At 43.5% G+C, this 22,787-nt stretch overlaps 1 protein-coding gene across 2 annotated transcripts in view; it reads right to left on the reverse strand.

Moving 5' to 3' along the window:
• Positions 1–22,787, reverse strand: part of SETD3 (SET domain containing 3, actin N3(tau)-histidine methyltransferase) — a 387,484-nt gene that overhangs the window by 6,276 nt on the left and 358,421 nt on the right. For both annotated transcript variants that reach the window (XM_069208287.1, XM_069208286.1), the window contains exons 10-12: positions 21,217–21,383; positions 8,987–9,072; positions 8,172–8,332 (exon numbers count right to left, since the gene is read on the reverse strand). In XM_069208287.1, the coding sequence (XP_069064388.1) occupies positions 8,172–8,332; positions 8,987–9,072; positions 21,217–21,383 (414 nt within the window). The remainder of the gene's footprint in view (positions 1–8,171; positions 8,333–8,986; positions 9,073–21,216; positions 21,384–22,787) is intronic.

Here is a 22,787-nt window from a genome sequence, read left to right on the forward strand (position 1 = left end):
ACGTGCCGCAAGTGGCCAATAAGCATTCCAATAAGGATTCCCTGTACTGTGAGGCACAGATAATGCATCTAGTCCAGAGGTCCTAGGTGGTTCTACCGATGCAGGAGGTCCTGAGAGGATGCTCATCACTCCTCGGGGACATGAAAGCATGTAACGTGAGGAGCTGAACCAAAGATGCCTGTGAGGCAAGGGGTCACACTAATACCTGTACAGTGTGGAACCGTTATGCATCTCCTGTCGTAGTCCTCCGTCGAACTACTGTTGAAGCAGGTCCAAAATGGGGATACTGATACAGCAAGCCCATAGTAGGAAGACTGATGCAGCAGGTCTTGAGTGTATGGTCGTCATTCCCTAGGGGCCCTTGATGCGTGTACTGCATCCGACCACTGAGACAATAATGCACTGCCTGTAGAAGGCTGCATGCTGTGGTTTGCCAATAGTCTGTGTGAGGACTATGCTGTGCAACTGAGTCTCTAACTGGTCCTGACAAAAGCAGTGCATCGCAGAATTTAGCAGCAAAAGCTAGCAACTGATTTTTAGATAACCGCGGGTATTATGAGCAAGCCCACGAAATACCGGCAGCAGGAGCAGCACCCATTGAGGTTCTGCTACTTCCCCGGACTTCCCACCTGCTCTATTGCTTAGCTTAGTGTTAAATCAAAGAGAATAACATTTAATACACCTTTGATGAGCTGCATCTTTTAAGCCAACATCCGACATAAAAAGTGAAACCGTAAATACCAGAATGCATTTCACACTGTTGGAGAAAAAGACGGTTTTGGAGAACATATGAGATCTGAATAGCACTCCTCGATTCCGTTTTCAAAGGCAACTTTGGCCATATGTCTGCAACCATGAGTCCACTTCTGCTAATGGAGATTTATTTATCCAATGTCAGTGTGGTGAGCTGTGCTCATGTCATATTCACCCCAAGTTAAATGGGTCTTCAGGGAACTATGTCCAATCTACTAGTGCAAAGGTAGCGTGCGATTTTAGCCAAGGATACACACTCCATTGTTTATATTTTTAGAGGGAGACATACAGTGGAAGTAGGATAGAGATCTTGCATAAAATATCCAAGAGTGATGTGGCTAACACCAAGCCATAAAAATTGCATAAAAAGGGTACTTTCAGAAGCTTATTTCTTTGAATGTACAATACTGCCATTTTCCGATTGCTATAGTGTCACACATGAAATTTAAATGTCACACATAAGCATACCGAAAACAAAGAAATGTCACACATAAGCAGCTTGACAACTTGGCAGCTATGAACAAGTTACTTACTTTTGTTAGTACTTTTACTAGTGGATTCTCTAACTGCAGATTCTTCACAATGTGAATACCCCCAGGCGCCACACTGGATACAGAGATATTTCATAGCATTGCTCCCCGCGCATGTAGTTGGTGTCATGCAGCTCCACGTCAGCTTTGTTCTGCCCTTGAGAGACATCTGAGGTGCACAGAATCTCCGCCTCTCTGTTCTGAGGTAAGCTTGTTTCTCGACTCTCAACATGCTGTCGGACACAGATCTTGATAAGAGATCAGATGCAACAGTGTGTAGATCTCTAAACTGATAACCTTTTTATGAATGTATAAAAGAGTCCACTTCCCAGAATGGAGAGGTGGTACTTAGGGAACGCAAGTCCATAAAGGATGACTTACTCTGCTGCGTCCTGACCATCTTGAATCATCTGTTAAGGGTTGAAGCATTATCCGTTAGGGGCCATCGGCAAGATCTCGCTAACCGGAGGCAGCTGGCACTTACAAGATGAATGGCCAGATAGTCCAAGGAAAACATCTTATACAGGCTTCCATGAGATCTGATTCCCTTTTATCATGCACAGAATGAATGAGTCAGGATTCAGTCTACTGATTGACGCCTGGACAACTACATTTTCAGGTGCATGGTGTTGCATGAGAGATGGCGGGTCACTAGATGCACGTTTGTCTCTTTTAGCCACTTCCCTATTTACTGGCAGGCAAGAACAAGGTTTGGCCCACATGCTCATTAGTGTGTCCGTTAAGGTTTCATTAAAGCGAATAAGTGGTTCAGTGTAAGCTTATCCATGCTACAGGACTACTGTCAGGACTTCAGTCTTGACCTGGACGGACAGGAGTTGCAGGTCTAGTACTTTGCCAGTCTACCAGAATGACCACTGTGAAAGTCGAAGATTCATCTGTAGAAAGACTGAAGGAGGGGTTCCCCAAATCCTGTGTTTGGGGAGTGGGGGTTGGAGGTGTCCAGCCCACTGGCCTCTTGAAAGTCCATATAAACATTTTCCTTATCATAGTAATCTTCACTATCATCCTGACTATGCTCAGAGTATTTGTGGGTGAGATCCAGTTAACAGCAGTGTTCTGTCGAACCAGAAAGTGGTTGGAGGAGTTGCACTAAACGTTGAGGAGTCAAGGTCATGTCAGGTTCGCCCTGGAGTCACATAAGATAATAGGTTCTTCCTTCGGTGTCACCGCATCTGGTATCGAGGAGGGCCCGACAGGTTTGAAGTTGTGTTGGCTGTCAGGCCTGGGGCCTGAGTGAAACCTGCAGCAGAGTCAAGATGGAACTGAGGTTTGATCCACTGAGTGTATTTGAACTGGAGGCCTCCTCGGATCTTTTGGGACCATAGTCACATCAGAGTGAGCCGAAAGAGTACAGAAAATTGAAGCATGGCTTTCATAAAAGCTTCTATCTGTTGAAACATCACAGATGGACAAGGGAACTCTGAGTGCACCAGTAAATGTTGTGGAATGGGTTCCTCTGTAGGGACTGGCACTGAGACACCTTGATAGCCCCATTCATTTTCTGTTTGAGAGTGGCAGAATGAAGGAAATTCCTCCTTCAACTTGTTGGGTTTCGTATTAGACTTAGACTAACGACTTGGAATGCCAAAAGGATCTTTCAAAGGAACAACCTCAAGAACGGTAATGGGTTTGTGTTGCCAACTTTGACATGGATCAGCCGTTACACAGCATTCAATGGTGTCTGGCAACAAAGAGCTTAGCATCATGGTCCGTAATTGCCAACTCATTATCCGGAAGCAGTCCCAGCAAGACTTGAAGTCGTGTGAGTACCCTAAACACCAACAACATAACTAGAGAGGGTCTGTCACAGACATGTTTGTGACAGTCCTTACAAGTCTTAAGCCTTACATTTTTTTAGTGGGGACATGGTTTTTCGCACTTTGTGGAGAAATAATTTAGTTAGATACCTTGCCAAATATGAGAAACAAAAGTAAAGGAGCAAGTTCCACGTCTGTATCCAAAAGCGGGAAAAGAAAGAAACTAACATCAGCGAGCGTTTTAATGGGGCTTTGATGTCACTTTTGAGGTGGTACAAAGCCAAAGTGGAGCAGCACACCACCACCTATTGGACAGCAAGGGCAATGCAACAAAAATTTCTGAGATCCAGTCTGCCGCCTTGGCGTATCCACAAGGTGAAACATCTGTGGCTAGAATTACCCATCAGAAATTATATTGTTTTAGTTAGACTTCAGTGTTTTTCAACAGTGATCACTCCAAAAACATATCCATTCTTAACTTGCCTAGAAGACAGATGACAAGCTGAAAAGGGAGTACAAGACACCCACATAATACAAGACTATCTTGCGGGGAGTTGGGAATGTTTAAACTGAGTTTACTAGTGTTTAATTCATTTGCCTGCATTCCGATTCCTGATTCTGGATTCCTTCCACATCAAAATAAGTATATGGTATTTAAAGCACTACACTATGGGAAGTAAAAGTTTTGAAAAACATCCACACAGTGTGACTGGTTACTGGGAAGCAAGTTTTTTTTTTTTTACAAGGAAAGGAATACATGAAAGGATGAAATTGAAACTGATCTGACAGGCAACTCCTCCAACACAGTTGCTAATACTGTTTTGAGCAGCTATTATTCATTATTTGTCTTTACTTTAAAGGTGTACATGTTGGGCATCTGTATTTTAAATGAGTCACTGACAAGGGGCTGAAGCACAAGCTTAACAGCTGGCATTCGGTTCAATACCAGGTTGATCTATACTGGAGCCAAAGTAATACGTACTTCTGAAACCAGGGACAGCTTTGTCAGAGATCACAATATTTTCAAGGACAGTGTTACATTTCGAAATATACCTTTACAGATAGATTACCAGTTGGCCCAGGATATTCTCAATGTAACTCGACAACTGAAGAGAAGCTAAGCTGCCATGATCCATACAGGACTATGATGCTCTCTGTCGAATCTTGAGAGGAATCAATATGAATCTAAATGGAATCACTTTATCAGTGCCCCATGGGTAACTGAAAAAGCATATATCGAAATCAGAGAAATGTTAGCAAAGTTTGCACGTTGCTCTAGCATACCAGAAGCCACGTTTCGAAAATCAACATGAAATTATTGTAGTTAGCTTGGATTCAACTAGCAGTTGCCACTGATCGATGTAATGATCAGAACTCTAGGTAATGATCAGACGTGATGCTTCTCTCTTTTAACTTCACCTGACATTTGAAGTTTGCAGGAGATTTTATTCAGCTAATGATTAAAAGCAATGGACATACACAATGGATAAAAATAAAAAAAAACGTTGTAAACTAGCGGAGGAAAAGATGCCTTCCTCCCCATCCATTTACAAACAAAGGCAAAAGTAAGAATCATGTCTCCCTTCCTGTAATCCTCAACAATGAAGAAAAAAAATACAAAGGGAGCAGAGCAGGCACAATAAAAAAGTAAAAGCAGTCCTCAGTTGTCTTGTTCGTCCCATTCTCTCTTGATTCGCCTCTAAAATTCAACTCTTATACTGAAGGAATCGGTTATTCAGTTCTGCTTCAACCTGCGCTCATAAAAATGTGATTTTTAGGGTCGAGCGTGCAAGCGCCCTGACTTGTTGTAATCTTTCTGTGGGCTGTTAACCGCGCCCACTCTTGCTATTCATTCTTTGTTGTGCTTGTCTTAAATGCTTCATTTTTATTGGTGCATTTTGTGAAATGTCCCTCCTTTGTGTGCTGAGTTCTCTCCCAGGCAATTTCAGTAAGTGAACATTTTTGTTGGCCATCACACTATGTCATGCTTCCTCCTGTTACTGTGTGTGGTGGCCCCTCCTCTGGTTTTGGTTTGCCTTTCATCCCAGCCACGATTATTTCTAGACATTCACGCAGGGAGCCAATAACTCTTGCTCTCATGGCGGCCGTGGCACTTTGAATTCACTTGCTTCTGTCAACTGTTTTACTTTTTATTTACAATTTATGTGGCAAGAAAAGTCCAGTTTGGAATTTACAATGCTAATAGCTCTAACTCGAGCAAACGCGAGACCCAATGCATTGCAAATGCTTGTTTTATATGCTACGAAATAGTGTGCAGCGACTTTATTAGTAATTTTACCTACTCCTTACTTGAGAGACATTGCAGGGCTCTGATTCTTTCTAAGCTGGACAGTGTTAATGTAGGCGATATCAGTCTACCTTCTCTTCCACCCAGAAATGTATTCTTTCTCATAGTTGGTGTTCAATCCCTCATGAAAGCGCATGTGAGCATATTTTGACTATTCTTAGCAAGTGACCACGGTCACACTTTTACTTCTGAATTAAATCTCTGTTGCAACACCTTCAAGACGCTTACCCAGGGTGAAGCGGTTTATTTAGACCCCAGCTGGTATTCTACTGCGAGCCCAGGCTGTATTGCAGCAGGCATATTCTATCCGGAGTTTCGAAATTTCTTTCAGCAGTCTTTTCCAAGAAGGCTATTTCTCACATCTACACCTGATGTACAGAACTTCCTATCACTGACATACAACTTATCTGGGATGCTGTCTTTCTTTTTGGCTTCAACATATACCTTTTAAGACTAGCTTTTCCTGGTTCTTGTAACTTTAAAATTCCCCTGTAGAGTTTGTATTTCTTTATCCTGTCTTTTTACTGAAAGCTTTTATACCTGGTTTTCTTATCTGATCTTTTACATTAAATTATTTAAAAGATATATGTATTTCATGCATTTTTGGCAATCATTTAGCAACGATTAAATCTACAGCATTATTTCTGTTGAAATATCTTTTGAAAAGGCAGCGCTTTAGCAAATGTTATGTTATTTGAACTTATAAAGCGCCTGACTACTCGAAGGCCTTGCAGCGCTAAAGGAGCACAATAGGAACCAAAGCCGGGAACTAGAGTTTAAAAAAGCCAGGTTTTAATTGTTTTTCGAAAGTTCAGTTCATGGCTAATTAGTCGAATATTAAGGGGGAGGGAATTCCATAGTTTGGCTCCCCGATATTCCATCTTGGCACCACCCGATCTAGCTTTTTTAATTTTTGGAAGTACAGCTAAGTCTGTAGATGCGGATCTAAGAGCTCTGACGGGTTTGTAAAAGGTAGCTAAAGTTTTGAACACATGAGGTTCTCTATTATGCAATGATCTGTGAATGATGTAGAGGGTTTTAAAATGTATATGCTGTTCCACCGGAAGCCAGTGGAATGTGAACAAGGCCCATTTAACTGAGGTATGCCTTAGAATGTCGAGCAGAAGACCCGCTGCCACATTCTGAACCACCAGCAATTTTTTGACCACGTATTTGGGGGAGCCAAGAAATAAACTATTGCCATAGTCGAGTCGAGTCAAAATGATTGCTTGTACAATAAGTCATTTTGCCAAATCCTTTCTCAAAAGTCTTAATGACCCAAAACAGGCAGCAGAAATGTTCTTGGCATGATGTTCCAGGGTAAGATGGGGTCTAACCAAATTCCCAGGCTTTTAATATAATTCTTAGTAGGCGGCAGATACTCCAGAGGGGAAGTAGCCAAAGGATTATTGGCAGGGTTAGAATGGTGGCAGAGGATCATTATTTCTGTTTTGTCCCCATTAAGTTGGAGCCTACTATTGGTCTTCCAACTAGATATTGCCTGTAAACATGAAGGCAATACAGATCCATCTGACCCTTCCATCGTGGAAAAAGAAACCAGCAGCTGAGTATCATCTGCATAGAAGACCAATGACAATCCAAAGGACTCCACTAGCTCTGCCAAGGGGGCCATATATATATTGAATAAGGTGGGGCTAAGCAATGAGCCCTGTGGAACCCCACAACTTAGCATAAACTGAACGGAAAAAAGAGAACGGTCCAAGACCTGAAATGACCTTTGATTCCTGTTGCCTTTATCCTTTGTATCAGAAGATGATGATCTACTATATCAAAGATGATGATCTACTGTATCAAATGACTAAAGGTGCATCTAAAGCAATAGACAGAGCCTTTAGGAAAAATTGTGGTGTCTAAAATCTGAATTTGAGGACTATGGAGAATGTTTAATCGCATCAGTATGCCTAACAGCTAAACGGAAGGATGTCCATTCTGTCTGCCTTTTTGGAAGAAACTACCCAAATAAATATCTCGTTTCAAGGACAGCTGGGTTGGACAATTTAGAGGCTGGGAAATCCACACACTGCATAATGGTTGTTCAACACCAAAGACCTACAATGTCCTTTTAGGTAATTTTATTCACCAAAACCTAACTGGCTGCCAATGCCCCCAGACGTCAGAAATAGATCAAAAGCAACCGGATTATAAAAATAAGTTAAAGTGGCGACAGGAGACCGTCATTTCTTGGGGGACATAACACAATCGTATTCCTGAACCAAATATCAGACTGGCAACCTTTTTACTACATACTCTTTATGATTTTAATGAATGATGAAATTTGAGACGCCAGTTACTACACAAAAAATCTGTTGTAGGCTATAGGGTAGCAGCAAAGTAACACCAGGGGATTTAAATCCGAGGCAAACGTTTATTTGAATGCAATATTTGCATGAAAGTAATAATGCCAAAAAAAACTAAAACTGCTTCCAAAGGACGGGGGTGCCTAATAAAACGCCTGCCTTTCAGTATTAACTGATGAATTGTAAATCATTCAGAACTTCAAGGCACCAAGATCAGTCTTTCTCTGACCTGCTGTATGGCTCTCTCACTTCACTACTCTGGCTACTACATTTTCAGAAGAATTTGAAAGCAGTCCTCCATAACTTTTTGCTGCTTCTTTGTGGTTTTAGATGTTTAAGTTAACATCCCATTCAACTTGTCACGATATTAACAGTTTTTGGATTGTCAGTTGGCCTGTTCACCACTATCGAAAGTATGCTGTGCCCTGGAGCAGTCGAAATATTCCCAAGTATTACCAACATCGATGGATCCTAAAATAGTTACCTCAACACTTGTTTTATAGGTTTTCAAAAGAAGAGATGCTCTTGCTTCAAGGAATGTCCAAAGTTTGACTTCATTGTCCCAGCTGACTGGAAATTCAGAATTGCCCAATGTGAAGATTTTATCAATCGCATGCTCTCCAAGTAAGTGTTCTTTTAGTTCATCTGTCAAAAAGAAAATGGCAAAAACTTATCTTACACAAGTTGTACTAGACCACGTATAAAATGAAAATTAAAAAAACACTACTATGGCTTAGATACACCTTCTCATTTTGATACTTTTACACAAGTATTGCAGTTGCTGCACATTAGATTTGAGAGTTGAATTTAAAAAAAAAAAAAAAATTGTGTTCACACATACAGGAGAATTTTCTATTTGTTGTTGTTTTAGGCATCCATCCATCAATAATTACATTTACACAGGTAACGATTAGAAACAGAACATCTTTCGGTAAACCTTTGACTCAAAAACAAAATGCTCAGCAGACCTTTAGTCATTTTGCACTGCCATCCACCCATAATGTTTGATCAGACTCCCAAATAACTGTCTGGTAGCAACTTCGTTAAAACAAAGCCATTGTGTCCATTCAACGTGTCAAAAACAGCAAATGTAAAGGTTATCAATTGGGGATGGAGCCAACATATCGTGCAAACATCAGCATTCTTTTAAACACCTGTAGTTTCTGATAAAGTGACCCCAAATGTTGAGCTTATGCAAAATAAAATAGAGACTAATATAGCATTCTAAATATTCTTGTTCTTTACAACCATGTGAAGTGCACTCCCCTTCCACAAGACACTTGACTCTTAAAAATTTACCTTCACTCATGCAGAATACCCGTAGGAACGCCAGCAGCTGGGCAGAGATAGGAGGCTCAGTGATATGCAGTGCAAATACACTGGAGCTAATGAAAAGGAACAGATTAGTGTATATTACACAGCAAGCTTAAAAAAGGCAAAACTGAACACATCTGCAATGTTTGAAATGTTTACCTAGTAAATGAGAGAAAATAAAAATGTAATAATCAATATTGAAATGTTAGCCCTATCTAAATAGAAGGGGTAGGCTTTTCATTTTTTAGCATCCAGACAGTTAATGGTCGAATTTACCAAAGTCAAACGATATGTGAAGAAGGAACTACAACAAAGTATCTAATTGATGCAAAAATTTCGGCAATTAACTAGATTGGTTTCAAAAACTATTTTGCCTATGAGGAAGGTAAAGAGTCAATGGTCAAAATGTAAGCTACCTTCCGGATATGAAATTAGATATCTTACATTTTTAACAATGTCAAAACAGAAGCCCCATTTGACCAGAACACTGACGAAATGCAGCTTCTGATAAACAGCAAGGTGTAACAACGAACACGTGGAACATCATGTAAACAGTACAAGCACATTTTTGTACTAAAGAGGGAAAAATCTACACAGGGGTAAAAAGTTGGTCAATGCGAAGGGTAAATCGGATACAATATAGTTACAGACACATGGTGTATCTATCTCCAAGGAGACTGCGCGCCATCTACCCAAACAGGCTCTCACACTGTGCACGCTGCAGAACGAAGGCAGCAGACGTTTTACACACAGTATGTTGGCGTTATGGTAATAGCAACCTACTGGATGGAGGTTTCAGGCCATATCACAACCGTGACAGGTTGGCCGATCCCTAAATAAAGGAATGCCCATTAGGCTTACTTCCCATAAACCACAAATAGAAGTCGAGCAGAAGGTATACAGTTATGGGGATAATGGTAGCCAAGAGAGTATTGCGGTTCACTGGCTTAGCTCTAGATCCCCGGCCGATAAAGCTGTGGAGAGATGAACTCATGGTATGGGCTGGGGCCTAGGAACCCCACGAGACGCAGTAGACGAGATGATAGGCTGTCGGATCACCTGCTTGCGTGGAGGTTGATGACAGACATTAGTGACAGTATTAGATAACCCCACAGCACCTTAATTAAAAACCTGATCTCCTCAAGGTGGTATGCCTCCGACTAATGGCACATATGAAGATTTGATGGATTGTAGCTCACACCCATCTTATACCCACCGTGGAGAAAAGGCCAAGTGCCACCTCAAACATTAACTTGTGTATCAATTCCTTCAAACTCAAACTGACTAAAGAAGCTGGGATGGGCGAGGAGGGGTTGGGGAGTTGTATTGGATTGTTTATTATATTGTCAACATGTTCTAATCATACGATTGGTGAGTGAAAATTTCTGCTCTGGCGAAAGATTGTTGCCCTACACATAGAGAAGGAAGTTATGCCAGAGTGAGAGGGGGGAATGAGCATATATTAGGCACCAATATTGCTGTTGTGTACCACCTTATGTTATGGAACAATGTTTCTATACTAGTAGGGGCATAAGTCTGGACCCTAGACCCTGGATGGAGTAGCTGGTTTTAAGTGTCTTATAGCAGGTCTATATCTTAGGTGTCAGGTGACCCAATGCCTGGGATGCCAGGCTGCAAGTAGTTTGGGTTTGTTGAAAGTTTGTTAAAAGTTTTCTGAACCTCCCAAAGTCATCTTCCAATATTAGATGTGACTATATATGAATCCTATTTAAACGTCTCCTCTTCCAATACGTTTAAAGAGGAATGAGCAGACCAAGATTAATGTCTGTTTGATAGGTCTGAAACGTCTATGGATGGTATAGGATAAAAGAATTGGACACTTCATTTGAGAGCCATGCCTTGAGGGGCTCTACGGACAGGCAGTTTACTCTGAAGTTTACTTTATCTTGTACATGGGCACAACAGTACACTTTTGGAACTGTTACTATATGATCAAGTCAAGCCGAATAGTAGACTGGCTGCAAAGTTTTGAACCAGTTGGAGTTTGGTGACTTATTTATTCAACAGGCTGATGTATAAAGTGATGTATAAAGTGTTACAGAATTCAATGACGGATAATGGATTTTATTTTTAAGCAGGAGTAAAGAATAAATTCCACACAGAAGATGAAGTATATCAAAGGCTGATTTGGTGACAGCATTACTTGTGGTCTGAAGGTACACTCACTATTAAAATAAACAATGATGCAAGCTTCAGTGAAAGTTTGTGGAGGGGAATCTAAGGGCTCTAACCAAGCAAAGGATAGATGAGGTTTAGCCTTCACCATGAGAAGGATCCTAAGTTTGACACCTGTCAAACAATGGTAGGTTTCCAGCGATAGACGTGAGAGAGGAGGTTTATTATACTGAAGGGAAGTGGACTGGAAAAGCTTAACAGAGAAAGTTATTTTTCAAGGACACCGAAAAAGTGAAGCATGGAATGGCAAAATGGAAAACGGACAAGCTGGCACTAGCTTTTTGCAGTTGACTAGGGAAATTTTCGTGAGAGGCAAGCCATGGTTTGGGTAAGCAGACAGCTGGATGGATAATGGTGGAGAGATGATATAGGGTATACCATGGATAATAAAGAGATAAAAGTAAAAACGGAAGGGAAATTAAGCCAATACAGTGAAACCAGATGAAGTGACATAGGTAAGGAAAAGAGAAGTAAGCAACGGGAGAAAGTAAGGCTACATGGATGGAAAATAAATAAGGAAGGAAGAAAGACCAGTGATGGAACAGACAGTCAAGAATCGAGACAGTAATCAGAGAATGTTATTTTTAGTGCCATTAAAGTAGTGTATTTTTCAAAATTTAAGGTGGGTGCAAAACCGGGAAAATGTTTGAAAGATTGACTGAAATATTAAAATATGTTAAGATTTCTGCAAAAGTCAAGGCGGGGTCAATATGTGAACATAGAAAACAACATTTGACGTTTAGACAGACTAATATTTAAGGCTTATAGGGTGGCAGATGTACTAAATGCTGTTTGCTTTTTCTGACCAGAATGCCATTTTACAAACCTAACTACGTACTACTGGTTGATTCATAAAATTTCCATTCTGAGTGGCTCAAAATCAAAACTAATTCATTAAAATTAATAAGATAAGTTGCAAATTGTGACTCACACTGATCGGTGACCATCACACTGATGGTGGGCTGTTAGAGTCAGAAAACTACTATGTCTGTGATAGCTTTTAAATAAAGTTTTTTAAACACAGCCTATTTTTCTTAAAGAGAAGAGGCTGCATTTTTTTTAAAGTCTGTACTCTTATTCATTTATAATTTTGATAGAGAGTTGACAAGCATCAAATCGGTAAAAGAGCCACTAGAGTGATTACCCTATACTTAATGCTATGTCCTAGCCATACTTGATGGTGGAATGAAAGCATGCAATTTTAAAAGTAAGCACAAACTATGAGTAAAAAAACAAAAATCAATGTAACATTTTAAGGAGAGTATGACCAAGCTGAGCATCAGCTCATGAACTAATGTTACATACCAAATGTCTGCTGTGCAGATGGCATTCAAGGAAACATGAATGACAAAGACAAAAGAGGTGGTCTTTGCCCTCGCCAAAAGCTTGTGGAATCCCCTATAGAGTACTCAGAGATGTAAATCTCATGAACACTCAAGGATAAAGAGGATCACACAACAAACAATCTTGGGTGACTGTTTCTTTTAAGACTAACAAACAAAGGTGGCAGTCTGTTCGAGGACCAAACAGCCGTGGGTCCCAATCCAGATAAAAATTAAAACTTCATCCCAATTTGGAGGAATTTAGGAGCCCAAGAGAGGTATAAGCGTTTTCATACATTTTGCCTTGCCTTGCTTACGGTGAACAGGTGCTCACCTTGAATGAAGGAGTGGAAGCAATCCATAACTAGCCCAAGGAATAGCTTAGGTCTGGGATTGGAGAATGGCTAGAGGCCAAAGTAGCCACTGCAGAGAACATCCACAGTCAATGGATTAGTTGTAGGAAAAAATGTAGATGTCTTGCATGCATTTGGTCTTGAACAAGAGACAAATGTGGGTAATGTGGTTGTTTGATTTGAGCTTGTCACAGTGATTTAGTTGAAGGAGGCTGACTAACAAGTTACTTACCTTCCGTAACGTTTTATCTGGTAGAGACATATGCTAGTTGCAGATTCCTTACGTTAGAATTTCCCCCAGTCGTCTGAATGGATCCAGAGACTTTTCTTCAAGCAGTACCCTTGGGCGCCGTTAGGTGGCATCGGTCGACTCCGTGCCTGTCAAAGGTGTAGGGGTCGAAAACAGGCGCTGCCTCGGTGCTGTGATATCAGTTTCTTTTCACAACTTTCTATGCCAAAGCACGGAGCCATGAAGAACACTGAAGTGGTGTGTCAGTGCTTAGGCCCTAAAAGGGGAATCCCTGTCCCTGAAAATCAGTTCGCAAGCAGGAAGGATCAGTGGGTCGGTAAGGAATCTGCAACTAGAATATGTCTCTACCAGATAAATGGTTACCAAAGGTAAGTAACTTGTCATCTGATAGGGACTTCTAGTTGCATATTCCTTACCTTAGATTAGATATCCAAGCAATATCATCCTAGGAGGAGGGCTGTGAACCAAAATCATACTAGAAAGTCCTGCAGGACCGAACGGCCAAAGTAGCCGTCTCTGAGGACCTGACTGTCTAGGCAGTAATGTTTAGTAAACGTGTGCAAGGATGCCCATATTGCTGCCTGACAGATGTCCAGGACAGAAACTCTGCATGCTAACGCTGTGGTAGCAGCAGTTGCTCTGGTTGAGTGAGCACGCAAATCCTTTGGAGGTTGCTTCTTTGGCAAGTGTAGCAAGTTTTGATGCAGAGATGCACCCATCGTGAGATGGTACGCTTCTGCACGGCCTTCCCTTTCTTCGCACCCAAATACCCAACAAAGAGTTGATCATCCACCCGGAAATCTTCAGTGCGATCAAGATAGCACACCAATGCTCTTTTTGGATCCAGGCGCTGGAGTCTCTCCTCCTCATGAGAAGGATGTGGGGGTGCGTAAAAAGTAGGCAAAGTGATGGACAGGCCCACGTGACAACCTTGGGAAGTAAGGAAGCCCTTGTGCGTAGCACTACTTTGTCAGGATGTACAGACAAAAATAGAGGCTTCGTTGAAAGAGCCTGGAGCTCACTCACTCTGTGAGCAGAGGCGGTAGCCATCAGAAACACAGTCTTGAGGGTAAGGAGTCTCAGAGGACAATTGTGTAACAGCTCAAATGGGGGACACATTAAGTGAGGACAAAATTGAGGTCCCACTGAGGCATAATAAATGGAGTGAGAGGATACAAATGAGTAAGACCTGTGAGGAATCTCCCCACAATAAGGGATTTGAAAAGAGAAGGCTGATCTGGCAATCTAAGAAATGCTGAGATAGCCGATAAGTAGCCTTTAAGAGTGCCCAAGGCAAAACCCTGACAGGCTGAGGAAAGAATGAACAAAAGGATTTCAGAAGAAGGGGCAGAGAGAGGATCAACTGATTTGTCCGTGCCCCATACCACAAATGTATGCCAACGACAGGCTTATACCGTTTTGGTGGAGGGACACCTGGCTGCCAAGGTAACATTGCAGACTTCGGGTGGAAGGTCAAACTGCCACCACCCAATCTCCATGCAAGAAGATGGAGACTGGACAGGTTGAGGTGGAGAACCACCCCCTGCTGCTGCGTCAGAAGATTCTCCTGAAGGGGAAGTCTGATCGGAGGATCTGTGGCCATGCTCAATAGCTCTTGATACCATACTATTCATGCCCAGTCCAGAGCCATAAGAATGACGGGCCCTGTTGTTCTTGATCTTCTTTAGAACTCTGGGAAGAAGTGGTATTAGTGGAAAGGCATACAGGAGTCTGGCCTGAGCTCCAATCGAGACAAAAAGCATCGGCGAGCGAGAACTGCCTTGGAAACTCCAACGTGCAAAACTGCTGACGTTGCGCATTCTCTGCAGAGGCGAACTGATCTAACTAAGGCTCTCCCCACTGCTGAAAGCGGCCTTGCGGCACCTCCAGATGGAGACGCCATTCGTGATTGACTATGCATCGACGGCTGAGTTCGTCCGCTATGGCGTTCAGAGCGCTTACCAGATATTGAAGCACCATAGAAATGCGCTGATGTGCCAGCCATGTCCAGAGGCGCAGCGCTTCTTGATAAAGGGTCCAGGACCCCCACACCACCCTGTTTGTTGCAGCACCACATAGCGTGGTGTTTTCCGTGAACACCTGCACCACTTTCCCTTTGATAGAGGGAAGAAATGCTTTCAACGCAAGTCTGATCGCCAGGAGCTCCAGCAGGTTGATGTGAAGTCCGGACTCCGCCAGAGACAAGAGGCCTATGATCTCCGCCTCTCCCATGTGGCCGCCCCATCCCAGAAATTACACGTCACTCACTATTGTAAATTCTGGTTGAGGAAGGGAGACGGATCTGCCTTTGACGCAAGCCTGATTCGAAAGCCACCACTGCAGATCTTCCGCAATCCCCTCCGAGATCTGGACCATGTCGGAGAGATTGCGCCTACTGGAACTTCAGGTCCCACTGATGAGCCCACATGTGCGATCTGGCATGTGTCAATAGCAGGATGCAGGAGGCCATGAGGCCCAGCAGCTTCAGAGTCATTCTCATTAAGACTCAGGATAGAGGCTGAAATATCAGAATCATTGCCTGAATATCCCGGACTCGCTGATCAGAAGGATAGGCCCAAAACTGCGCTGTGTCCAGAACAGCTCCGATGAAAGGGAGCATCTGAGAGGGGGGGTCAGGTATGACTTTCACATGTTTATAGAGAACCACAGCATGTGCAGGAGGTTCGCTGTAGTCTGAAGGGGGGGAGATGACTTTCTGGGGCGTATCCGCCTTCAACAGCCAGTCGTCCAGGTAGGGAAATGTCTGAAATCCCCGACCTGCGCAGATGAGCTGCAACCACTGCCATTACTTTCGTGAACACCCAAGAGGGGCACTGGTAAATCGAAGGGGAGCACGGTAAACTGAAAGTGCTCATAACCTACCATGAATCGTAGGTAACGCCTGTGGGCAGGCAAGACGGGGATATGAAAATAAGCGTCTTGCAAGTCCAACGCCACCATCCGGTCTCCTGGGTTTAAGGCAGAAAGCACCTGAGCCAAGGTGAGCATTTTTAACTTCTCCTTCCTGAGGAAGAGATTGAGGGTCCTGAGGTCGAGGATACAATGTAAGCCCTTGTCTTTTTGGGCACCAGAAAGTAGTGAGAATAACAACCACAGCCTACTTCTGGCACAGGAACCATCTTTACGGCCCTCTTGGCCAAGAGCGCCGCAACTTCCTTGCGGAGAAGTGCCAAGTGATCCTCCGTTAGGTGGGCAAAAAATGGAGGCATGGCCGGAGGGGAAGTCTCAAAGAGGAGGAAGAAGCCCCTGCGGACGATCTGCAAAACCCACCTGTCAGTCGTGATGGATTCCCAGTGGGGCAGGTGATGGCATATCCTGCCACCAACTGGCCGGAGGTGGGGCAGACTAGGAAGGTTTGGAGGCTGCAGCGGGGGTGGACTGGGCAGACCTCTGGTTCCCTGTCCCACGAGCCAGTGGGATTCCGCGTCCCTGACCATGCAGAGGCTGAACAGCATGCGTGGCACGGTGGCTGGGGAAGGGGTACGGCAGGGAGTCCCTCCCATGGCCCACAAAAGGGGCAAAAGGCAGACTGCTGGGGAAGAGGAGCAGTGGAAGGTCCAAGGGACCGAGCCGTAGCCCGGGAGTCCTTAAATCTCTTCAGCAAGTCTGCAATATCTCCGAAGAGATGGGAGCCATCAAAGGGCATGTCCATGAGGGTCTGCTGAACATCCCCCGAAAAACTAGAAGTTCTCAACCAGACATGTCGTCGTAATGAGACTATCGACGCAACCAATCTACCTAGAGAGTAGGTCGTGTCCAGTCCAAATCAAATGGTGAACTTACAAAGAGTGTTCACCGACCGCAATGCCAGACTGGAGAAAGAAAACAACATCTTCCCAAGATGGTCCAGTCTTTTTGATTCTCTATCCAGGGGAGCGGAAGGGAATGTGCCAGATGACGAAGATGCCTGAATGACCAAGCTTGCAGGCATGGGGTGTTCGGGCAGGAATTTAGAGTCATTCTGAGCGGGCCTATGGCGGTGAGCGATTGCCCTATTCACAGGAGCTCCTGTGCTGGGTTTGGACCAGATACCCGGAAGGATATCGGTGAGGGCTTCAATGAATGGAAGGAGAGGCTCTGAAGCAGACGCTCCATTCTGAAGCACCTCCGTCAGGAAATTAGTCCTGACCACAACAGTTCAAGGCCAAGGACCTTGGGTGCCTTATTGACCACCATGGAGTAAGAAGCTCCCTCCGCCGTAGCTACAGTAGGAGGAGACAGCATGCCAGTGTCTGGGTAGGTAACAAGACTACTGGCCTTGCTCAATACCTGAGCCCAGTGCATGTTTAGGTCTTCTTGCTAGTATTCATAAGGTTCCAGTAACCCCTCCATCCCTGCCTCGCATTCATACCCATAGAAAAAAGGGTCTAAACCCAACCTGGGGCGGCTAGGCCCCAACGAAGTCGGAAGCGGCGTCGGCCTACGCTGTTCCGGCTCATCAAGGATCAGGATCGGGTTGATGTCGATTGTGAGGCAAACCGATGTCAGGAGCGTTGACGACTTCGCCGGCGCAGGTCTCAGTGGTGCTACCTGCGCTGGTGCGGTTCCGGATGCAGATCCAGAGAGATTCCCAGTGGCCGGAGTGGAACTCGAAAGTCCCCCCTTCGACTCCTTTAGGCCCCAAGTTGCCACAGGGGGGTTGGACTGCTCAAAAATGAGACACATGGCCTCATAAAATTATTTTAGATGGGAATGGGTCGCTCCGGCTGCCGGACAGAGGTGGTGGTGCGGAGGGGAGACCCAGTAGTAGGCTCCGCGGACGGAGGCCTAGAGCGATGATGCTGTTCCCGCGTCACATCGTTCAAACGACTGGGTGAAGCTGAAGAATGCTTGGCCTTCTTTAACATCTTCTTTTTGTTACCCGAATGTCCCGATGATTCAGAGTACGACAAGTGGTGATGACTCCGCAGCCAGTCTCAAGACCTTTCTCTCGAACGAGACCTGGAGCGATGCGGAGTTGAGCACCGGGCCGCCATTAGCTTTAGGGACCGCTTCTTCAAAGTCCTAGGGTGCATGGCATGGCACTCGGAGCACAACTTCGGGTCATGGTCGTGCTTCAGACACCCCAAACAGACCCGATGCGGATCCTTCACCGACATCATTCGGTGACAATCCTTGCAAGGCTTAAACCCGGTCTTCAGGGACATCCTTAGACACACCAACAGTCACCACAAACGTCAACAAAATTGTAGAGGCCGGTCAAAAAGTGACCAGGGTAGCTCTTCTTCGGATCAGCACGTGGCATGGAAAGAAAAGAACTGACGTCACCGCAACGTCATCACAGCAACCACAATGTCCACAACGGACACAGAGTCAACCGACACCAACCAAACACCGCTCAAGGGTGCAGCTTGAAAAAAAGTCTCTGGATCCAGTCTGACACCTGTGGGAAATTCTAAGGTAAGGAATCTGCAACTAGAAGTTTCTATCAGATTATTCAAATAAAATAATATTCATGAGAAAAACTGGCATTAAAATACAAGAAACAAATGTGTTGTTCACTGACTCACACTCTACCATGTTAAGTAGTACCTGACTAAAGATTGACCTCAGGTAAGCAGCTTTCACAAATTCGCCCAAACCTAGCTTCACACATTATAATTAAGACAGTGATATCACAATGCCCAGAGAAGACACGTCACAACTCTGCTTATCTTAGCGAATAGCACTCACAGAATCAGTCCATGTACCACGTTTGTACTGCTTCAGAATCCAAAACATTTTTGCTAAGTAGTAAACCTTGTTATTTCAATAAGGAGTGATGCCCAAGGAACTACTGTGTGGCTACAGTGCTCCAGAAGGAACGCAAGGGAAAACCGATGCCATACTTTCCAAATTCACAGACAGAATAAGCTGTCTGTCATATTGAGTAATGAGTAAATTAGAATGGAATGTAAAAAAAGGGATAAAAATGAATGGACACTAAACACTCTTCAGTTGGCCAGGCGCAAGTTCAAGGGCATTACAAACAGCATTTCGGATATTATCTCCAAGCTCAATTATTCCAACAAGCTGTGTGCTTCTTGTATTTCAGGCCTTGCTTTAAAGCATACTGAACTCAAGTACTGGACTAAGGATAAGATATTCGTGTAATAAACAATTAGGTTACAGAGATGCTGAATTAAGTTAAGAATAAAGGGTCTGTGTGGTAGGATAGCTCATACAAAAGTGGAAAGAGAGCACAGCAGCATGGGGCAACAGATCACACAAAATTAGTCCAGCGGGCTGTTGAGTGGAGAACCCATAGTAATGCAAGACAGTTCCAACTTTCCTTCCTCTGTTGGGGTTGCAAGACACTCCTGCCCAGCCATTGCAAATGGCCAGTACTGCTAAGTGTGATTCCTACAGTATCTCCCTGTTTAACTCACTGGATCACGAAGACAGAAGAGTGATCTACAATGGTCCTGGAGCGTATCCGGACCCGCAGACAATAAACCACCTTTCTCCTAACAGCTTCTTCAAAACAAATTCCCAAAACATATTTCCCAATCCCCGTCATCTAATCCACCCCGAAAACCCACAAATCAACTAGAGGAACACACATAGTCACACTTTACTACATCATCTACTTCACACATAACCTCCCCACCCCCTTGACACATCCCGCCTCACTCTTGTTCAATAATGCTTACTCTATACAAGGACAAAGTACACACAGCAAAATTCAGTGCTTGCTACAATGTTTATATTGTATAATTAATAACACACGGCTCAACCACCCTTTGCCAGGTTTGGTAAACTCACTTTCAGTGGCTACAGAAGTCAATAACTTACAAATCTTTAACCTGTCCAGCCTGTCGTTCTCAAGTCCAGAATGCATTTCACAACACTCATGTTACTCCCCACCACCTCATTTGAATTACTTATAAGCCGTCTATAACTCACACTCACCCAAGCAACCCATCTCTTTTCACTTGATCTGTTAACCAGTCACCTTTAATTAACACTCCCTCAAATCCATAGTGACCAACAGCTATCTTAGTCACCTTAGTTTCACAGGGGACTCCGCTACAGATTTCATAAGAGACGTCCAAGACATCAACATGGTCGGACAGGCCTATAGGGTAATCTGGCAGTGCCTAAAGGGCTGGTCTTACTGGTAAGTGCATCAGCTGTTTTTTGGCTGTTAGTGAGTCTATTTTATAGCCTGGTGGGTCGTTTTTTCTGCTCATTTCGTTGACATTACCACAAACATTTACTGCAGCAAGCACAACTGTATGCAGTCTCTCATACATTGCAAAACACCTACACAGCTCGTGTTCAAAAGTTAAAAACTGCCCCGAACTGCAAATATGGGCTACTTTGTTAGCTACCTGATTCACTAATGAGACCGACTTTTATTCTGGTGCCCAAGCTTATTTCCTGTGTCAGTCCGACCCTGAACTCTAGCTTCAGTTCAAAATAAACCTAAGCAGACACGCACACACAAAAACTCAAACCAAAGGAAACTGTACCTTGGTCCATCCAATACCTTAAGGCCAACAAAAGATAAACCCGAAGATTCCAAAGATATGGCACAAATTAAACCCATAGCTGAACTTCACAGCACTGAAGGCATCTCAAGCATGCATCAAAATACTTCTAGAGCCAAGTCTATCTTTTTTCATGACTCTCCCCAAACATTTCAAGACAAGTAGTTTTTTTATACATCTGTTTGAGATCAAAAATACAACAATGCATTGCATTTGTTATCTTAAGCAAGTAGACACCCAGTATTTTCAAGTTTAAAATAGTTAAATGAGTTTTACTAGAGATACAACCCATAGACATGTATTACAAATTAACGATTTACATCTATCCGCAATCAAATTAAGATAAAACCACATAAAAGAAAATGTTTAACAATTTGCTAACATAGAAATTATACTTAAATCTGGTGACATTACGATCCTTCAAACTTATTTGTTTATTACACCTATAAACGCCAATGAGCGAGAATAACAACATCCAGCATAAACAAAGCTGACAGGAGGTGGGCTATAATGATACAGGGTAATTTTAATTTACAAAAAGGTATACCAAACAATAATGATTAGGTTTTTGATTTATGATTAAAAAACATGTTACACTTACGTGGGAATGCCAGCACGAGCCAAGACCTCTGCCTTCATAGCGTATAGTCTGTCACTTTTACTCACTCCAAGCTTGATTTTAACTCGGTCATGCGAATTATTATCGAAGAAGAAACCATTGTGGATCACAAATTCAGCATTGGAGCGGGTGCCATAAAAAATATAAATCTACGAATATAAGAATGTCGTAAGACCTTTAAAATCAGATAACAACAATGAAAACTGATATAATTTCCCAGTTGGAGAAAATAACATGCAGACATCTATTTAAAAAAAATATATTTTCATTAGATTTTCAAAAACAGCAAACAAAGAGGCAGTGCTGAGCACTCGAAGTGGTACTATCAAAGCATACATATTTTCAAGACAGCAAGCGTACTATGTTCAAAACTGCAATGGCATGAAAAATATCAGGGGGAGGGAGGGAGAGAACTGTCAAGAGAAACTACCCCCAAGACAACCATTCCATCAGCAACTGTACCCTCTAGTTCCCCTACAGCAGGGAAAACAGGGAGACCAGAGATCATGCAGCTGGGGGTGTAACTATCCAGACGTCACCGTCTGGGCATCCATAGTATCTGGTTCCATTGCACTGGCCTCATTCACCTCGGGTCCCCAGTCACAGTAACTTAGCCACACTTTTCTGAATTTACAGGGACACCCCCAGTTCTTGCAGGTAACTTGTTCCGCCGCCATGTACATATCCATACCAGCTTTGCATTGACACAAGGAGGGGACCTCACACACTCCAATATTTGGCCACATCCCTTTTCGCCACAATCAAGCCCAGATTGCAGAAAAGGAGTTGTGCCCTTTGGACATCTCAGGTGGTATTCCTAGAAGGATACATTTCGAGTCCATTGGAACATCTACCTCTAGGACCTCCAAGAGTTCTCCCACCACTCTCGCCCACTATATGTCTGTATGTCTGGGCAGCCCAAAAGTGTGTTGAAGAAAACACCACTAGCCCCCATACACCACAGACAATCCAGGAAGGCTGCCCTCCCCCATCCAATTCATCCAGGCTCTATAATGGTGAAGTATCTTAAATTATATAAGCCAGAGTCGTGATTTTATTGCAACTTCCTATGTATGCATCAGGGCTGCCATCAATGTCCCCAAGGTTTACCACCCATTGGTCCCGCAGCTTACCAAGCGTGTCAAGGCTATTATTATTATTTGTTGTTTTGTAGGCATATAAGACGGCCGTTCTCCCAAGCTCCTCCATGAGCAGGCTACCCTGAAGCAGGGCCCTTCTGCCAACCATGCATGCCGGAGCTGTGCAAATATTAGGTACTGATTCTGATGAAGGTAAAATTCCTGTGGCACAGAGGGAAAGGGCGTTAAGTCCCCATTTTCCAATATATTACCTACTTTGGAGGTACCAATTAAATCCCAGGGTTCAAAGCCTCGTAGTTTCAATAGTTCTTTCATCATACATCCTTCTCACAGAGGTGTTTCATGGGTCACTTTAGATGTCCATCCCATGACCTCAGTGGCCCTCTTCCAAACATCCATTGTCCTCTGTGTCGCCAGCAGTAACTTGCTCCTACCCGTCCCATCATGTATATA

Source organism: Pleurodeles waltl, chromosome 9 (genome assembly GCF_031143425.1).
Source record: "Pleurodeles waltl isolate 20211129_DDA chromosome 9, aPleWal1.hap1.20221129, whole genome shotgun sequence".
Taxonomy (NCBI): Eukaryota; Metazoa; Chordata; class Amphibia; order Caudata; family Salamandridae; genus Pleurodeles; species Pleurodeles waltl.